Here is an 18,593-nt window from a genome sequence, read left to right on the forward strand (position 1 = left end):
CCGGGAATTGAACTCGGATCTGGGGAGTGGAAAGTGGAAGCGCTACAACTAAGCTTCTGGGTTTCTTTGTCCGAACATACTCATCAGATAATTCCAGCCAAGAAAGAATACATGAAAATTTATTTTTACATTATCATTTTTCGAACACGAACTCTTCCACAATGCGACAGAGATTTATTGTTTTAACGCTCTGACACGCTTAACTGTGCATGAGTAAATAAAATGACTCTTTATCTGAAGCTGTGTTTACAATTCAAAAAGAAAAAAAAAAAAGGACAGCTCACTAAATCAAACCTAAATCTCATTATCTACGGAGGCGATGGAGATTTTTAACATTTCCAGCAGAACGCCAAATGGCGCAATCAATGGAAGGAACGGATCCTTCTGCAGAAAGAAGAGATAAGAGAGTTGTAGGAAGTGACGTTTGGTCGACTCGTTATTGTCCAAGAAGATGCAATGACCAAAGCGTTTTGCTTTTTTCCTTCTGCAAAAGAAAGTTGTTAACATCATGCCGAAATTCAAGCAGAGGTAAGATTCGTATTTACTAATTAGAATTACCCACTGGAGCGAATTCTGTTTGTTCATTTTGGAGTTCTTTGCGACAAAATTTGCTTGTTTTTTTTGGTAATCTTCTTTAGCTTATTTCTAATTGCAGTAGGTCCTCGTTAATTCGGAGCCTATTAAACCGGAATCGCTTTATCCGGACAGCCATTTAGATGTACGTACTGTATAAATAAAAAGCCGAGTTAGCGCAATGCTGTTTTTTTTTTTTTTTTTTTTTTTTTTTTTTTTTTTTTTTTTGTAGGCCGTATTTTGTATTCCTCTTATGCAGTTATTTCATTCTCTGAAATTCAAAATACAATTTTTTCTGTGTACACTAGTTTATGTACCTTGGCTCAATTAGTAGGTTACTTTGTTTAATCCATTCCTTCATTACTTCCGACGGCGTGGATTACTTTTACTACGGATAGCTATTATGTCATTGAATACTGAACTTAAAATTAAAAATAATCAAAAATGGTTTGTGATAAAATATGAATGAAGTTAAAAACAAAAAAAAAAAAACCCTTAAACAAGCATAAATCGTCAAGAATGAGTGCTTTATTTACGTTATTTTATTTTTTTTTCCTTTTGCTCAATATTGAGTATTCTTTCATCTTTCGCATCAATATGAGTGAAGTGATCATCATCTTTCAGCATTGTTTCTTTTTTCGCTAAAATACGAGTGAATTGGAATAAAAAAAAATCCTTCAATAAAGCATTAATTGTCTCTGTATAACTGTTGTGTCTTAACAATTAGTGCTTTATTTACGTATTTTTTTTCGTTTGGCAGAAATATTGTGTGTGTGTGAGTATTCTGGTTATCTTTCACATCATCGATTTGAATGAAGTGACCATCATCTTCTTGCGCTGAAGTATAAGTAAAGGGGAAAAAAAAAACAGAATTTAAAAAAAAAAAAAATACTAATCACTTTTCATAATTCACTCAAAAGGACAAAATTACTTTTCTAGGTCAAAAAGGACATTTTAAGTATTCCAGTAGTTTTCAATTATTCTAACAAAATGACCCCGCGAACGAAGAAAAGTCATGTCGAAAATTTCTAGTCGTTACCTAGCTGTCAATCATAAATTTAATCATTATGAAATCTCAATCAAACATGCATATTTTGCTGGGAAAGTTCGGTTCGAAATGACTTGAGTCGCACTTTTCTTCGTTTGCGGGGTCATTTTCTTAGAATAATTGAAAACAACAGGAATACTTAAAATGTTCTTTCTCACTCATAAAAGTTATTTTGTCCTTTTGTGAGTGCATTATGAAAAGTGCTTAGTATTTTTTAAAAAAATCTGTTTTTTTATTCTTTTTTGTGTAAATGTATTTCAGATTTACCATCACCAAACTTCACCTTATTTTTTTATATAAATGCTCCGTAGTAAAAGGGAAAAAAAAAAAATCAATATACGCAAGGGCGCCCATGTGCAAACTTTTAAGGGGGGGGGGGGGGGCTCAAAAATTTTACCCATGGTTTACCAGAATATTTTCCCCATGGAAACCGAATTCAGTACAGATAAGAGATATTAAAATTTGACAGTTTTAATAACTTATTCATTAATGGCTGGAAAAGAAATTTTTACACATTTTTGCAAAAAAAAAAAGAAAAAAAAAACACTAAAAGCAAGGAAGTACTCATTTCTAAGGGGGTCTAGAGCCCACACTTGCCCCCCCCCCCTCCTATATGGGGGACCTTGAATATACGTGTCTAAAACTTTAAGCACTTGCCACTAAAAGTTAATCTTTGTTCGAATGTTCGTCTCTAGAATTCATTTGTAATTGAAACCATTTAAATATTAACGGTTTCTCAAAATAATTTAGGATTCAAAACATACAAGTTACTCGTGGTAAAGATCCTAATATGTCTCTTTACTTAGCCCCATTATCAATTACTTTCATAGGCGAGCATGCTTGCTCTAGAGAAGCCTTGATTAGTTTATTTATACAATTGTTTCGTGGACAGAGATTCTTATTTATTTATTTTTTTTTTTCTTTTTTCTTGGTAGAACCCTACAAGGGATAGTTCCAAAAGAAGCCTTGGTGTTTTTTCACTCTAATTAGTTCAAGCAGACAAAGAAAATCCAAACTTTCACTAGCCTAACAATGCTCATAACTCCTTTTCAAGAAAGGGCGGATCCAGAAAATGTTCAAAGAGGGGGCGATTGTTTTTCACTCTTTACTCTTTGGAACTTCAATTTCTAAAACTTTTCGAAGGAGTGCATTGAACCCCTCGTTTACCTATCCCTAATATCATATATCGACTAAAATTGAGATTTCGGAACTTCAATTTCGAAAAGATTCCTGTAGAAAGTTTCTGTCCCTATCTCCAGAGTAATAAGAGATGTGCTACGATTGCGTTTTAAAGACTGGAAAGAGCTCCCTTTCTTCTAACACCATCGAATATTATGTAAAATTACGGTTTTGAAACTTCAGTATTGAAAATACAAATGAAGAAATTTAATGCCTCTCGGCTCAAGGATGGGACGATCGCCACCATCGCCCCTCCCTTGTATCCGCCCTTGTTTTCAAGTTAATTTTGGTGCTTCGAAAGCAGCACCAAAGTAAACACTTTGAAAGGGATGTTTTGTACGATCTTTACAATGCGACATATTAGTACAGTAAAATTAGGCCAAAAAATGGCCAAACCCAAACAAACAAAAAAAAAAAAAAAAGAAAGGTGAAACCTGTTGCAAATTACTTTTTACCCTTCCAGCAAGAAGGGGTAAAAAGTCCCAGCACTTTGCGCGTCGGGTTTTGGGGGGAAGGAGGGGGGGCGAAATAATCCTCTATTTAAATAAAAATAATTTCTATTACTTAAAAAAAATTCTCAAACGTCGCAGAAACCACTCTATAATAGTTAAATAATAAACTCTCACAGAAAAAAAATTCCAATTAACAGGGGTGCACAGGCGGGGGGATAGGGGGGGGGGGTTATGGAGCAGCTTTGCGTCATTGGAATTTTCAAGGCAGTTTTTTTTCAAGGGGTATTTCTTTTTTCTTTTTTTTTTTTGAGGGTTTTTATTCTGGATGGATACTCCGTCACACTTACGGGGTGTGCCATCGCTTTTCGGGGGGGGGGGGGGGGACTCTGAATTTGCATTCTAAAATCAACTATTGCAGTGAAGTTCACGAAAAAATTTCCCTGATTCAAACTTTTCCGAAGTACAAAATGCCACACCAGGGGCGTAGCTAAGGGGGGGGTTTTGGGGACAAACCCCCCCCCCCCGAAAAGTTAGTCTCAAAAAAAAAAAAAAAGAGAAAAAGAAGAGAGAAGAGAAAGAAAAAAAAAGAAGAAAAGGGAAAAATTCCAAGCGATTATATATATATATATATATATATATATATATATATATATATAAGAAATAACCCCCCCCCCCCCGAAAGTCGGGTCTAGCTACGCCACTGTGCCACACAATGATATGATAATGTCAGAATGATAATTCTAAAAGATCTAAGCGAGTTCAGTAACCAAATTATTTGTGACTAAAGTTATTAAACTGTTTAGAGCGCTAAAAAACAAAATTCCTGTGCAGCATAAAAAAAGTCCAAATTGACCAAAGTTTCCCTTCTTCATGATTAACTTACTTCAACTTTTCTACAATCTTTTGCCATCACCGTAAGGGGGGACAAACCGAAATTGCCAATAGTGAGACGGGCAATGCTGCAATTCTGCACCCTCTAAGTCGGTGGGGGTTCTCATTTGCAAACACCGAGCTACCTCTCTTTTACGTAGCTGGTTATGTGAATTATGCTAAATATGCGGACATATACTTGCAACACTATCTCAAACTTTTGAGTACATTATACGATAAAAAAAATTTGATCATATCAAACATCAGCTAAAACATCAGCTATCCAACGATGTAATGCAGTGACAAATTCAGGTGGTCCAGAACCTGTAGTGATTCAACGATAGAACAAGTCTTGATGAGAGCAATGAGAAATACAACAATATAATGCTAAATATTTATACCTTTTTGTCTCTCAGTTTGGAAATCACAATCCGTTTCTAAAGCTCCCAGAAGCTTCCTATCTCTCAAGTTAATAGTGGTATTGATCGCTGATGATAAGGTAAGTTGCGAAGAGCACTTTAACGTTCGGGTAGTAACATCAAAGGATATTGAAGGCAAACAATTTTGTGGCATTTCTTTGTAATGTCTTTTTTTATGTCTTTAGCTTCTGTTATGAGAGTAGTTACTATCTGTAAAGATGTGTAAGCCCAAACCATCTTTTACACCGAATGGTATGAGCAGTAAAGATGGAATAACAAATTGTTAAAAACTTCTGGTGCGAGTTATGCACTGATCCTCCATCAGTATTCGATGAATCAGGTTTCAAAAGGAAAGAAATCTTGTATCGTTAAAGTGCTATTATCTGAAGCAAAATGTTCATCCACCATCACAGAACGAACAGCTGGTGTCATATATGAGGCAGTGAGAAGCAAAGAGATGTATGTCGACATTTTCAAGTTTTGAATAAAACGCGTTTAAAGATAAAATCCTAGGTAGGCTTTCATTGATTTTCTTTTCTAAATCATGCTGTATAGAAGCAACTACTGGGTCTACTAGTACCATCTCTTGCCTCAAGATAGAGGAGAGGTTCACCAACCATTTGTACTGGTTATCTCCAAATTTTTATTTTTGCCACTTTCTTCCCGTTGCTTCTCACTGCATCATATGTAATAGATGGAAGATACCTGCTTGATCATATTTTTGGTAATGATCTGTAAGCTTCAAGAAAATATGCCAGCAATGCAGGGTTAGGTAACTTGTAAGTATGGGAAAGCTAGTATCATTTTTGATGGTTGCAAAGAAAGCACCACAGAAATATAATCTGCGTCCTATTACAACTAGCCTTCTGCTCTAGAAGACTTTCTGCGTCTCAAATCTTGTGCTTGCTCTGAGGGGTTCATTGGATATAGTGAATGTTTCAAAAGTCTGAAAGTGGACTGATGTGCTCAGTTATATGCACAAACTGTGTCAGACAATAGCTGCAACAATATAACGATTTTGCTGAGGATCTAGATTCCAAAAAACATCTTGATAACGAAGACTTTTTGTTACAAGCTTTGAAGAAATCATTTGAAAGCAAAACACAGTTCAGCGTAATTTTCTGGTCATTTAATCAAACGTGCACCATCAGAGGGGGTGGGGGGGAGGATATATATTTTAGTATCTAATTTCGTTTTGGGAGGTGAGCTACTGTTCTTATGGAGTGGACAGTCCTGATTTAATGCATTTTAGATTTGCATGAAATAATACTTCTACTTGAAATAAAGGGGGGGGGGGTGAGGATTTATTTTATTTGGCGGAGGGGGGATGCTGTAGCTTTGAGAGGAGGTGCACCATCGATCTTGGAGGATGGACACACTCGATTTCTAACTTTAACTTAGCATAAAATAATGTTTCCATATGAAATTTATGGAGGGGGTTTGGGGGGTACTGCTTCGTTTTACGGGGATAGGGGGGGCTCTGTAGCATTGACGAGTTATGTCATCCCTCTTGGGGGTCAAACACCTTTAATTTCATGCTTTTAAGTTTAGTATAACATAATATTCTCACTTTAAATTTACTCTAAAAATTCTGGAAACATACCCAAAATGGCAATTTTTAGATGCCCCCCCCCCATTCCAAAATCCGACGCACAATGGGGTGGGACTTTTTACCTGTTCTTATTGGGATTGTAATAAACAATTTGCACCAGGTTTAGCTTTTTTTTTTTTTTTACTGTTTGGGTCCGACCCCTATTTTTACTGTACTATATCTTTTGATGCTCAAAAGCATTTGAATTAAACAAATACGGGTATTCAAAATTCCATTAACTTTTTATTTCACATTTATTGCCTTGAAGAGTGGTTATTTTCGTGGAATTAGGGCCTTTTCATATAGCAAAAGATAATAAATAATTTTAAGAACTCACATTACGTTTATATCTCATAGGTTATGAAAGGTAGCTATGGGAAACACGAAAAGTCAGCTCACAAAGTCAGAATTGCAAGATTATAAGGTAGTTACTTTTCTTTACTGCATGGTGTTTGTCAACGAGAAAAGCATATTAAAATGTAATTAAACATATTTTTTCTTACAGGAGTTAACTTATCTTACTGAGAAAGAAATCCAATAGTAAGTATTTCGTATGTCAGAAATTAAATGCTGTAAGATTTTTAAACCTACTGAACTAGAGATGTACAGATGTATAAATAGTTCCTGACAGATATTTTAAGATAAAATTCCAATCCAAAATTTTTTATCGCACAGATTAATTAGATGCCTTTTATCAAAGAAAAAAATCTATGCGAAAAAATATCCTTTTTTGTCGATAACAAAACAGATAAAATTTGACATGATTTTTGACATGTTTACAAAGTTTGCGTTTGTAAAAAAAAAAAAAGGAGAATGTCCTATATTATTCAATAAGCACATAATGCTCTTTGCACATTTTTTAAAAATCTTTTATTTCGCAGTCATATAAACATGGCACACAATTGTCGCCAAAATTGAATCATCGCTTTTTTTTTTCCCGTGTAGGTTCACATTTCTTCCAAATTTCATCTATTTCGTGCATTAGTTCTTCACATATGGCAGTCGCAATGAACTAGAAAGAGCGTTCGATTGCCCCAACCTCCTTGAGCACAGAGTATACGGAGTTGGTCTTTCCTTGAGCCTTGTTTTGAGATAAATCTTACTAACCGTAATTTCTAAATTAATTTGAGTAAATAATGTATTACAAGTCGCATTTATATACCGCTCGTTTGAAAAAAGAGTGCCACAATACGGAATTTTTAAATTCTTTTTTTTTTTCGCTTAAAGGACTTCAAAGGATGTCATCTTCTTTGGAAAATAGTGACAGATTTTTTGTTCGAATATTAACCACTGGAGAGCGCAGCAAACTTTCTTTCCGTAATGCAAATTGCCTGAAGAATTGAACTTCAAACGCTTCTCCCCTGTAAAATTCGCAACCCCAATAAACTATAAGGGGCGCTGCAACCACTGTCTAATGGCGGATGAAAAAGGTAAAACAAACAAATGCCGTAACTTATAACTTGCTTTGACGCTTAGTGAATAGCAGTAATTATTCATCGTGTTTGTCGGAAGCTTTCTTTTTTATTCTTCTGAAATTACATTACTTTATAAACTGTCTGTAGCCTGTAATTTACCTCGAAGAAAACACGTGGAATGGAATGTTTTACCTTTTTCTTTAGTATTGTTTATCACCGCAAGGTAGCGTATTCGAATTCTAAAGTTGCGAATTTCCTTTCTTCGTATTGTGGCACTCTTCTTCCAAATGAGCGATATGTTTTACTCTGGTTTATTTATAAAAATACATATTTTGGCTCAAATTTGTTTTAGGAAAATCAATCAAAATGTAAAAGATTAGAATTTATTTATTTGTTAATGTTAATGAAAATGCTTTTCTTATATTCTTTAAAATCTAAGACTTAATATCATCATTTTGAATCCCTTTTCTAGTGCTTTTAAGAAGTTCAAGAACTTGGATGTGAGGGTTTTAAATAAAAATAAATTTGCCAGAATATCTACTGACTTAATCAAAGGAATGCCCGAGTTTGAAGTAAGTAGTATAAAAATTGCTGCACAAGAGAAGGAAATTTTCTTTTTGCGGAATGAAATTGAATCCTTGTTCTTGTAGTACTTTATTTATTTAAACGCTTCAGAAGTTGTTAATTTTCAAATTATGCATAAAAACGGCAGAAATTTATCATTATATTGGATTATTTTCGTCTCTAAGCTAATTGCTTTTAAGTAGTATTCATTATTTTAAGTTCAAAATGTGTTCATCCTGTATATCGATTCACTTTTTAAACTACATTATTTTCAGCTTTACTTTAACTGTTCAACCACCGATGAGGTGGGAAAACGAGCATCTAGTTTTAGGCGGAAATGGAAGTTGAATGTATCTGTTATTTTTCGGGGATGCCAGTTTGCCGAATTCGAAACAGAAACTAATGGAAATTAACGAAACATGCGCTTCAAAATCCCCTCGCCTTGTTTCCCTTTCCGCTGCAAAATACATTGAGATAGAATAATAGAAGCTGGCCCCTTGGCCTATTTTCTACAAAAACGTGGTCGGACAGTATATCAACTTTTTTTTTTTTTTTTTTAAGCAATCACGAATTACTTATTGTTTTGCCCCCCAGGTCGTCAGCAAAGACCACCGTCTCCAGATGCTGCTCCTCTGGTCCCTGGGCCTCCACCAGCAGCCACTATCCACCGAAATCCGCTCTTCCTGGGAGGTTGCGTCCATATCCTACACACAAGCACACCTACACCCATACACATTTCTACACGCACACACACACGTGATGGTGAAAAGCATAATTTGAATTCAAGATGTCAAAAATTTAAAATTTCTTAATTTTTTTTTTTTAAGTATCAGTTATTTTAATATCGAACAATTTTTTATTTCTAAAATAAATTGAATTATTTCTTTTTTCCTCAGTTTTCTCGTTTGGCTGCTGGTTTAATAACGTGTGAAAAAAAAAAAAATCCCAGAACGTAACTGGAGATAGGTATCAATAGCGATATATTGGATTCTATATGTTTTGCCTCGACGCGGACGTTTCGTATTTCGACGTTGTCGATGCTTCTTTTTGAATCAACAAGCTGGGGAACTAGTTCCAGGGGTTCACAAATACGGATCCAGAGGGCGAGTTATGGGTGTTCCCCCCCCCCCTTAACGGACCAAATATAGCAAAAACCGCATTATATTTCGAAGAAATCGCACTGGACCTCCTTTTTATGCTCAAAAATACACCCCCCCCCCCCCCTCCTTCTTCAGGGCCGCAGAGAGCCAAGGTCTGCTATGTCCCCTAGTCTGTTATGTCACCGGTCCCCTCCCGCCCCCAAAAAAAGAAAAAAAAAAGGGAAAAAGAGGAAAAATGGGGGAAGAAAATAAAAAGGGGGAAAGAAGAAAAAAATCAAAGAAAAAAAAATCAAAACTGCTTACTTGAAAACATTTAACTCTATTCCAAACGTCACAACAGTGAATACCAAAAGAGTAAATTTTACTTAACCTTGACGTTTTCTCTTATTCCGAGTTTTTTCCCCCTGTTTTATATCATCCATTCTACTTTTTTTTTTTTTTTTTTTTTTGCGTCAGCATCGACATTAAGACTCGGGCCCCTAGTTTCCGATTAGGCTGACATGGCCTCTCGTTGGGCCGGCCCTTTTTCCGACAATGTTTCCCGCCAATACCAGAAGTTGGATCCGCCCTTTGTTATGCTACGGTGCTCGATCATTCCCCAAATTGTTTGAGGATGCTAGGCATCTCCACATTTTTCTCATCTTTTCAGGATTAGAAAATTATTTCTTTTCATGTAATTTTTTATTACTCATTCACTACTTTACAAGGAAGTCAAAAATTTCTATTAAGTATCTCTGGTAATTTATAATATTTCTGTTTCAGAATAATCCTTTTGCGGATAGGATATGCCGAATCTTTTCTTCTGAAAATGATGGACGATGGTCTTTTGATGATTTTTTAGACATGGTTTCAGTTTTCAATGAAAACACTCCTGCAGAGGAAAAAGCAATGTATGCTTTCTATGTGTACGGTAAGAAAATTTCTACTCAATTGCAGAACAAATTCGATTATCTGGACCAACTTTGGCGAAAAGCAATCCGGATAAGCGAACATCCGGATAGCATACACTGGGCCCGATTTTTAAATTTTCGGATACAGTAGGCGCGTCAACATCTCCAGCGGACCCTTTAACTCGTACAGTTGAAAAAAGTGAAAATTAAACTTTTTTTTTTTTTTTTTGAGGCAGTGAGAAGCAAAGGATTGTAAGTGCAAAATTAAAAAAATTAGAGATAACCAATACTAATGGTAAGTGAACCACTCCTCTGTTTAAGGGCAAGAGATAGTACGCGTATTCTTAGTAGGTGCTGCTATACGGCATGGTTGTGGAAAAAAATTTACGAAACCTACCAAGGGCCGCATATTTAAACGCGTTTTACTCAAAACTTGAAAATGTTCACTCACACCCATTTGCTTCTCAAAAGAGATAGAGTCGCACATGTTTTTTTTTTTTTCATTGCATATAGCATGGCTATAGATTGCAGTTCCAAGATGTAAAAAATGGTCTTTAATCTTTATTTCACTCAGGCAAATGACAAATATTTCTTGCGAGTCACTACCTAACCATCAAAATAAAAGAATTTTTTTTGAGCAATCACGATTGCTTATTGCTTTCATTTGACTGTTTTGATGTCCTATCATTTTATTTTCCCACCGCCACTCTCCGCACCATCACCGTCGACCGGCTCCTCACGATGCTGCTCCTATAGCGAAAACCGTCTCCAGGTTATGTCAATATCCTACACTTACACGCATACATACACAACTACACACACACGCACACATACACCTACACACACATACATACACACACAAACACATACACGCACGCATACACCTACACATACACACAACTACCCACACATTCATGCCTGCACATAGACACAAACGCATATGCCTACACACACATACACATACCCCCCCACACACATTCATACACACAACTACCCACACACTTATGCCAGAGCACAGACACAAACACACATGCCTACACAGACATACACATACCCCCTACACACATACACATACCCCCTACACACACACATATCCCCTGCACACAAACACACATACCCCCCACAGACACACACTCGTGATTGCGAAAAACATAATTTGAATTCAAGATGTCAAAATTCAAATTTTTTTTTTTAATTGTAAATTTTTTTTTTATAATTTCAGTGTTATCCTTGTCCTTGAAAATAGAGGTTAGTAGTATTTTGGGGCCCATACGCCGGGTCGCATGAGCCTTTCTTTTGGCTTTGGTGGGTGGGGGGCTGAATAGTAGAAGCCCTTGGCTACGGCCTAGTCGGCCAGTTGACCTGTTTCGTTAATCAATCCATGGGCCCAATTAGATCCCAAAAGAACTCGACATACGAATTTTCAACCTTTCTACTCCATTCGGTTACGTCACGAAAAAACATGTGATAATCAACTCGGCGATGGTCAAAGTGGACATTTCGGTTGTCCACACGTTCTTAGGTACGTACGCACGAGCGAATGGTCCGAAAAAAAAGTAGTGATAACAATACTTCTTTTACTTTGATAGAAGGTTTTAAAAAAAAAACGTTCCATCTGAAGCGTTAAGTTTTAAAATGTTTGAACCAGATATTGTTTCCAACAAACACATTTCACGAAGCAATGAGTGTTATGCAATCATTCTTCTGCTTTACATCTGCACAAATATAAATTACTGCTAAAGCCGAGCGGTTTTTTTTTCTTGAAGCGCAGTTTTGCCTAATGCATTTAAACGAAACAAAATGCCATTAAAATAAATGGGCGATGAATGCCATTGTCTTTCTTCTTCATCCTTCTTCCTGTTTCTGTCCATTGTTTTTCCATTCAAAGTTTCCAGCGCAAAGCTTGCACAATTAATAATAGAAAATCCAAAGAAGTTTTAATCGAAAATATAAATATATTTTTTTTATTTAACACATGTATAGTGATGTAGTTCAATAAACCGAAAGGACTTCTGGTGCTTTCAATCAGGGCTGCCGAATCGTAGTGGAAAGCTTTAAGATTCCAAGAATCGGAATCTGTCATTTTCCCACGGAATCCCTACTTTGAAGGGGCTGCGGAGTAAGAGTCGGAGTCGAACTGATTTTGGGGTTCAAGAGTCAGAGTCGAAGTTTCTAAAACTCCAGGAGCCGAAGTCGATCATTTTCAGTCACGACAGACTCCACACCCTTTCTTTCAATTATTCTCTACTAAAATATAGCTTATGTTCAAGGTTGTTGGATACTCAAGTGTAATTAAACAAGAAAAACGCCCGTCAAGGTATGATGGGTGAAAATTGCTTCAACATTTAAACGAAGCAATTGCCTGTTTGTTGATATTTTGACATTGCAATTTTAACCCTACAGTGGATTAACCCTCAACTCCAGTAGATAGCGTTCACTGTTGACAACTTTTTCGTTTCTTCATTCTCCTAAAATGACAGTGTTGCCAGTAAAACAGTTAAGATACCGGATCGAGTTCAGTCTCGTCAAAATAAAGCATTCCCTGCATGTTAAACATTACCAAAAAATATTATCAAATTATCATGCAGTGGAGCGATTTTCATTGTTGATGACGTCAGGAGTGTTACTCGATCATTCGCTATTATAAATATGAGGATGCAGTATGCATGTTTTGAATCGCTCTTCTGTCTTTAACTAAGGTCCATTAAATACTACGCTCGATTTTGTTTTAGAACAGTAGGGTTCTACCCTTTTACTTCCTTTTACAAAAAAGGAAGTATTGTATTCGCAGAAAAAATATCACTCAAAAATCGGCCTTAATTTCCATTTTTCTCACCCCCGAATGAATGTTGAGTTTTTTTTTTCTTTTTCGACCCAAACATACGTGGATATATGCCTAGCAACGTACAGACACCAGAAATATCCATTTTGACGACCCTCAAGTTAATTACAACGAATTCTCACGTGACGTCCGTATGTATGTGTGTATGTGTATATGTATCTCGCATAACTCAAAAACGGTACGCCCTAGAAAGTTGAAATTGAATTGGTACGTAGACTCCTAGTGGGGTCTAGTTGTGCACCTTCCCTCTTGGTTGCATTCGGATGTTCCTAAGGGGGTCTTTTGCCCCTTTTTGGGGGAAATCTTTGTTAATTTCGATGTAAACTCAAGTTGTGTTATAATTTGTCGGACACTTGGCGATATATCGCCAGTCTTTTGGTCGAAAAGTTTGGTCGCCAACTTGGCGACAAATTTGGCGATTGTTTTTAAAAATTTGGTTTCAATTTGTCCACTGTTGGTGATAATTAGAGAGTAAACAATTGAATCACATTAAAATTGCCAATAATGGGGAACTTAACATCAAATTGTAGCAAAAGGAAGTCATGTGATACACACATCAGCTAGTTCTACCCGAGGGCCGCACCTCATCCTCATATACATAATAGCCAATTCACTGATAAAGTAACGCATTGACGTCATGAACAATGAAACTCGCGCCAGACCATGCATGACTGCATTATTTCATCGTTGTAGCACTAAAAATTCAGTAAGTTATTGATAATTTGATAACATTTTTTGACAGTGTTTGGCGTGCAGGGAAATGCTTTATTTTGACAAGGCTGAACTAGATCCAGTAACTTAGCTGTTTTACTGGTAACACTGTAATTTAAGGAAAATGAAGAAACGAAAAAAAAGTGGTCAACAATGAACGCTATCTACTGGAGTTTAGGGTTAATCTACTGGAGTTAGGGTTAAAATTTCGACTGTCAAAGTATTAATAAACAAGCAATTGCTTCGTTCAAATGTAGAAGCAGTTTTGACGCGTCATATCTTGACGGGCGATTTTCTAGTATTAAAATAATACCCGGGGGGCAAAACACATATAGAATTTCAAAACATTTTTTTATTTAAATTTCTAAATAACATGGGAAAATGTGGAAAAAAAATTAAAACCCAATGATTGTGGTTATTATTAATATACTTCCTTTATTAAATGCATCTGTTTTTCAGAAACCGGATTCTGAATACGTATTTGGCTCCGAATTTGTAACAATGTCATTAATCGTGCTCATCGATTTGTAACATTAAACGAAACGAGTCACAAGGATCTGCTTCGTGGGCCGGATGTGGACCGCGTGCCGTAGGTTGGGCACCACCGGTTTAAAAGCTTTGAACAGGAATTGGTAAATGGAGGGAGCAAGTCCAATCATTGGCTCAGCAATAGCGTAGTCTACGACCCCAAGTCACGCGACACAACAACGACGAATGGGTGACACGTTTTGCGTGAAACTAGCGAAAGAAACCTGATTTCTTCCAATGATTTGCTTTAAAATCTGTCACGTGACTTGGGTGTCTTTGGTTCACGAAAGAAAGTCGTCACTCCCTCCATTTTATGTTTTCTCAATGTTTAAAAGGTACTTTATTGGTTTACAACATACTTTTTCAGCATTCAGCCAAGAAATATCTGAAACTGCTTCTTGAGATCACAAAAATGAAGTTAAAAAAAGATTTTTTTTTTAAATTTAAATATTTATCATATGTAAAAAAAAATTTCAAGGCTGATTTTAGATTTATATGTTTGTGTCCAAGGCTTTAATGGCGGTACAAATTAATTAGTAAATATTCTAGATTTTGATGAAGATGGATTCTTGTCCACAGACGACCTCACAATTCTTTTTTCGCGCCTTGCGGGAGGCGAAAAAATAGAAGAACGCGACATGCGGCAAGTACTCAGCAGGATTCTGGAAGAGGCTGATCTGGATAGAGATGGCATGTTATCTCCAGCGGAGTTTAAGCACAGTCTGATGAAGTGTCCTGACTTTGCAAAGTAAGATTTTTCATCGTTAAAAAAAAATAGTTGGGGCAAACCTTTCTTGGCAACATTGTATTGCTGTGATTAGGATCTATGCTTAGCCTTCACAATGCTGCCAGGTTAAGTTTGCCCCAACTTTTGAGGGAAAATATTAAAACTCAAATCCGTGTTTACGTAAATGAATTGAATATAATAAATTTGAAACGCTTTGACCAGAAGCATTTTTATAGAGCTCTTAGAATCTCAGAGCGATTCGAATTACAGAGAAATTCATAAAAATATTTTGATTACCTTGAAAACGATCTCTTCAATGATATTTAGCGATGAATTAATCGACACAGTACAGCAACAGGGACGGATCTAGCTTTTGGTTTTGGAAGGGGTTATTTCCGGAAAGGAGGTTATAAGCGTCATTTTTGGACCTAAATTTTGCGACCATAAAATCTGTACGTCAGAGTCAGAAAGTCACATTATGATAATTTTACAGTAGGGAGTCATTCATTAATTACGTAAGGGTTCCGAGGGGGAGGAGGGGTTGGAAGAATCTCTACATAACCTTACTTGGGGGAGGGGGTCAAACCCATTCTTATGTAATATTTTCCAAGTCGATATTTTACATTTGAAATCGAGCTGTCAAGTGGTTTGACAGGGATTATATTTAACTAGTCGACCCGTGCGGAACTCCGCACTGAGCTTCGAATCATTTCATAAGGCATTTCTCTCTTTAAAAATTTTAAAGAAAGAACATTATGAAGAAGAACCGAAAAAAAGTAAGCGCAGAAGAGAAGGCATGTAATTTAAAGACATCAGTAATAAAACCTCGTTAAATACAACGTTGTGATAATTTGATCATCGCTCGCCTTTTGGTCGTACATATTTTCAATGCAAACATAAATATCATTAAAAGTGGCTAAGTAATGACTCGTGAAAAGGCAATAATTGTGCATGTGAAAAAAACAGGTTGTGTCAAATATAGTCTTGCTCATGTGAGCATCTGACAGGAAAAAAAGAAACATTAAAGAGATATTTATTGGCACGGATTCGAATTGGCGCCATTCTGATTAACAGCCCGACACCCCAACAAACCTAGCAATTGCGCCTTCCTTTTCGAAAGCTATTCATTGAAGGAATGCGTAGTAAGAAACAGCAAAAAAGCTTTTTGCCAAAAAAAAAATAATGATAATAATAATAATAATAAGATCATGCTTCTATATTTTGTCATTAACCTGCATGATACGATTTAAAATTATTCGTAAAGCATGGAATTTGATTAAAGAATGACGAATATCTCACGTAGCGATAGAAATGAACATTCTAGAGAAGTAATAAATTAGATTGAAAACAAGTGTTTTTATCTTTGAATATTGGACTATTTCACATAGAAGGTTGCTTTAACCGTTACGGCTTAAATGTACGCACATGTTTCTCTTTTAATCGAACACTTAAAATTCAAAACCAAAACCAGTTGGAGTCCGTTTTTTCAGTGTAATTTTTCGAACGTAGACAAAATGTATTTTTTGGGTGAAACTCGGAGTTTTAATTTGGCGTAGAATTTTTTTCATTTGTATAAAAGGTCGAACACTGCTATTAGAAAAATCTACATTTCAGCGTACAAAGAAAATGTTTTTCTGCACAAAAAGGATTCCCTTGAGGTAAATATAATACTTTTTTATGCTTACATTATGTTTAGTGATCTGGACGGAGTCAAAGTTTAAAAAAAGGAAGAACACCCTTCGATTAACACTCAACTTATCCGAATGATAACTGTAGCCTGCATAAAGGAATCGAAATACCAAATAGCATTCCCACTGCATTTATTTTATTACGTGTGTATGTTATGAGTACATGTATTGTGTAATACTAATATAAATTTGATATTATGTCGGACAGCCCGAGCTTGAACGAAGTTCAGATAGTTTATAACCGAACGCTCTACCGAAAAAAAATTCACATTTTAACCGAACAACTAAGTCCAGTGCTTTTAAGCTTTAATAAAATATGAACACACATACGCAGGCTATTTTTTTTTTTTTTTTTTTTTTTTTTTTTTTTTGCCGAAAGCGACGCAAAAAAATTGGAAAACTGCATTAGAACTTTGCTTTAAAAAAATGCATAAGAACTTCAGGCTGCATCAAGGTTTTGAAACAGAAGGGACGTTTTCGAAAACTTGATTTTTCGACCGTAAGTCTAGTTTTCGTCATTAGCCAGCCGGATAAGTTTTAAAATGAGAGGGGAATAATATATAAGATAAGATATTGAAGGGAAATGTTTTTATTTTTGAAAAGTTTTACAATTTGTTACCGCAAGCTGCTTGAACCGTTATGACTTAGATGGCAGCACGTGTTCATCATTTAACAGCACGGTTAAATTACAAAATAAGTTGAACTATGCTCTTTTTTAAGCGTAGCTTTTCGAATGTAGTAAAATTGTGATAAGCTATTTTTTTTGAAAAAAGAAGAAAAAATATATATTTTACCCTTCAAATTGAGGTAGTAATTTTTTTTTACTTGTACAAAGAGTCAAAAACTCATTAGAAAAAAAATCTCTATTTCAATTTTCGATTTATTATTTTTTTCTGAACAAAAAACAATTCCATTGTAGTCCGAAATCTTAAACCTGATACTTTTATTTTCGCTTACATTATGCTTTAATTTTCTTACCAGAGCCAATGCTTAAAAAAAAAAACAAAAAAACGTACAATTCAGAAGTAAGTTCGCACAAAGTCACATCAAGTTTTCATAACAGCAAGGAGCGTTTCCTTTTCATTTATTCTATTCCCTCAAATTTGTTATTCACTTAATTAAGTGTTCATATAATGCGCGATATTTCTCTAATTTTTTGATGCAGATTGTCCGGACGTGGGCCCGAACACTCATTCTCCTGGTTACGAGGAGAAAGCTCTGCCGATCAAGCTATTCAGCTCTGGCGGTCATACTGCAAGTTAAAGTTATAAGTTTAACCGAAAATGCCATTCTGTTTCTTTAAAACATATTTTTCGGCTGAAAAAAACAATTTTTAGACCGTGGGTCTATTTTTCGTCAGTAGCCAGCACCATAAGCTTTAAATTAAGGTGTAAATCAAAGAAATCGATCAAGAATTGAGGAAAATCTGGCGTAGAAACCAAAAAAAGGCTACCGAAATAATATATAAGGATTATGCTGAGTGGTCTGGATGTAGTCAAAGCTTAAAAAAAAGGAAGAACACTCTTCGATTAACAGTCAACTTATCCAAATGAAAACTGTAGCCTGCATAAAGGAGTCAAAACACCAAGTAGCATTCCCACTGCATTTATTTTATTACGTTTGTATGTTATGAGTACATGTAATGCGTAATACTAATATAAATTTGATATTGTATCGGACAGCCCAAACTTGCCCGAAGTTCAGATATTTTATAGCCGAACGCTCTACCGAAAAAAACTTATCAATTTAACCGAACAGCTAAGTACAGTGCTTTTAAGCTTTATTAAAATATGAACAGACACAGAGGCTTTCTTTTTGCCGAAAGCGACGTAAAAAATGGAAAACTGCATTAGAACATTGCTTTTAAAAAATGCATATGAACTACAGGCAGCATCAAGGTTTTGAAACAGCAAGGGGCGTTTTCGAAAACTTGATTTTTCGACCGTAAGTCTATTTTTCTTCATTAGCCAGCCTGATAAGTTTTAAAATGAGAAGG

General features: G+C 35.7%; 1 protein-coding gene across 1 annotated transcript in view; it reads left to right on the forward strand.

The window, feature by feature from the left end:
• Window positions 1–409: 409 nt before the first annotated feature.
• LOC129228025 (calcium and integrin-binding protein 1-like) overlaps window positions 410–18,593 on the forward strand; it is a 29,798-nt gene continuing 11,614 nt past the window's right edge. The window contains exons 1-6 of the mRNA XM_054862652.1: window positions 410–528; window positions 6,490–6,556; window positions 6,638–6,672; window positions 8,020–8,119; window positions 9,974–10,121; window positions 14,732–14,930. Of these exons, the coding sequence (XP_054718627.1) occupies window positions 6,506–6,556; window positions 6,638–6,672; window positions 8,020–8,119; window positions 9,974–10,121; window positions 14,732–14,930 (533 nt within the window). The 5' untranslated portion in view covers window positions 410–528; window positions 6,490–6,505. The remainder of the gene's footprint in view (window positions 529–6,489; window positions 6,557–6,637; window positions 6,673–8,019; window positions 8,120–9,973; window positions 10,122–14,731; window positions 14,931–18,593) is intronic.

Source organism: Uloborus diversus, chromosome 8 (genome assembly GCF_026930045.1).
Source record: "Uloborus diversus isolate 005 chromosome 8, Udiv.v.3.1, whole genome shotgun sequence".
In the NCBI taxonomy this organism is placed as follows: Eukaryota; Metazoa; Arthropoda; class Arachnida; order Araneae; family Uloboridae; genus Uloborus; species Uloborus diversus.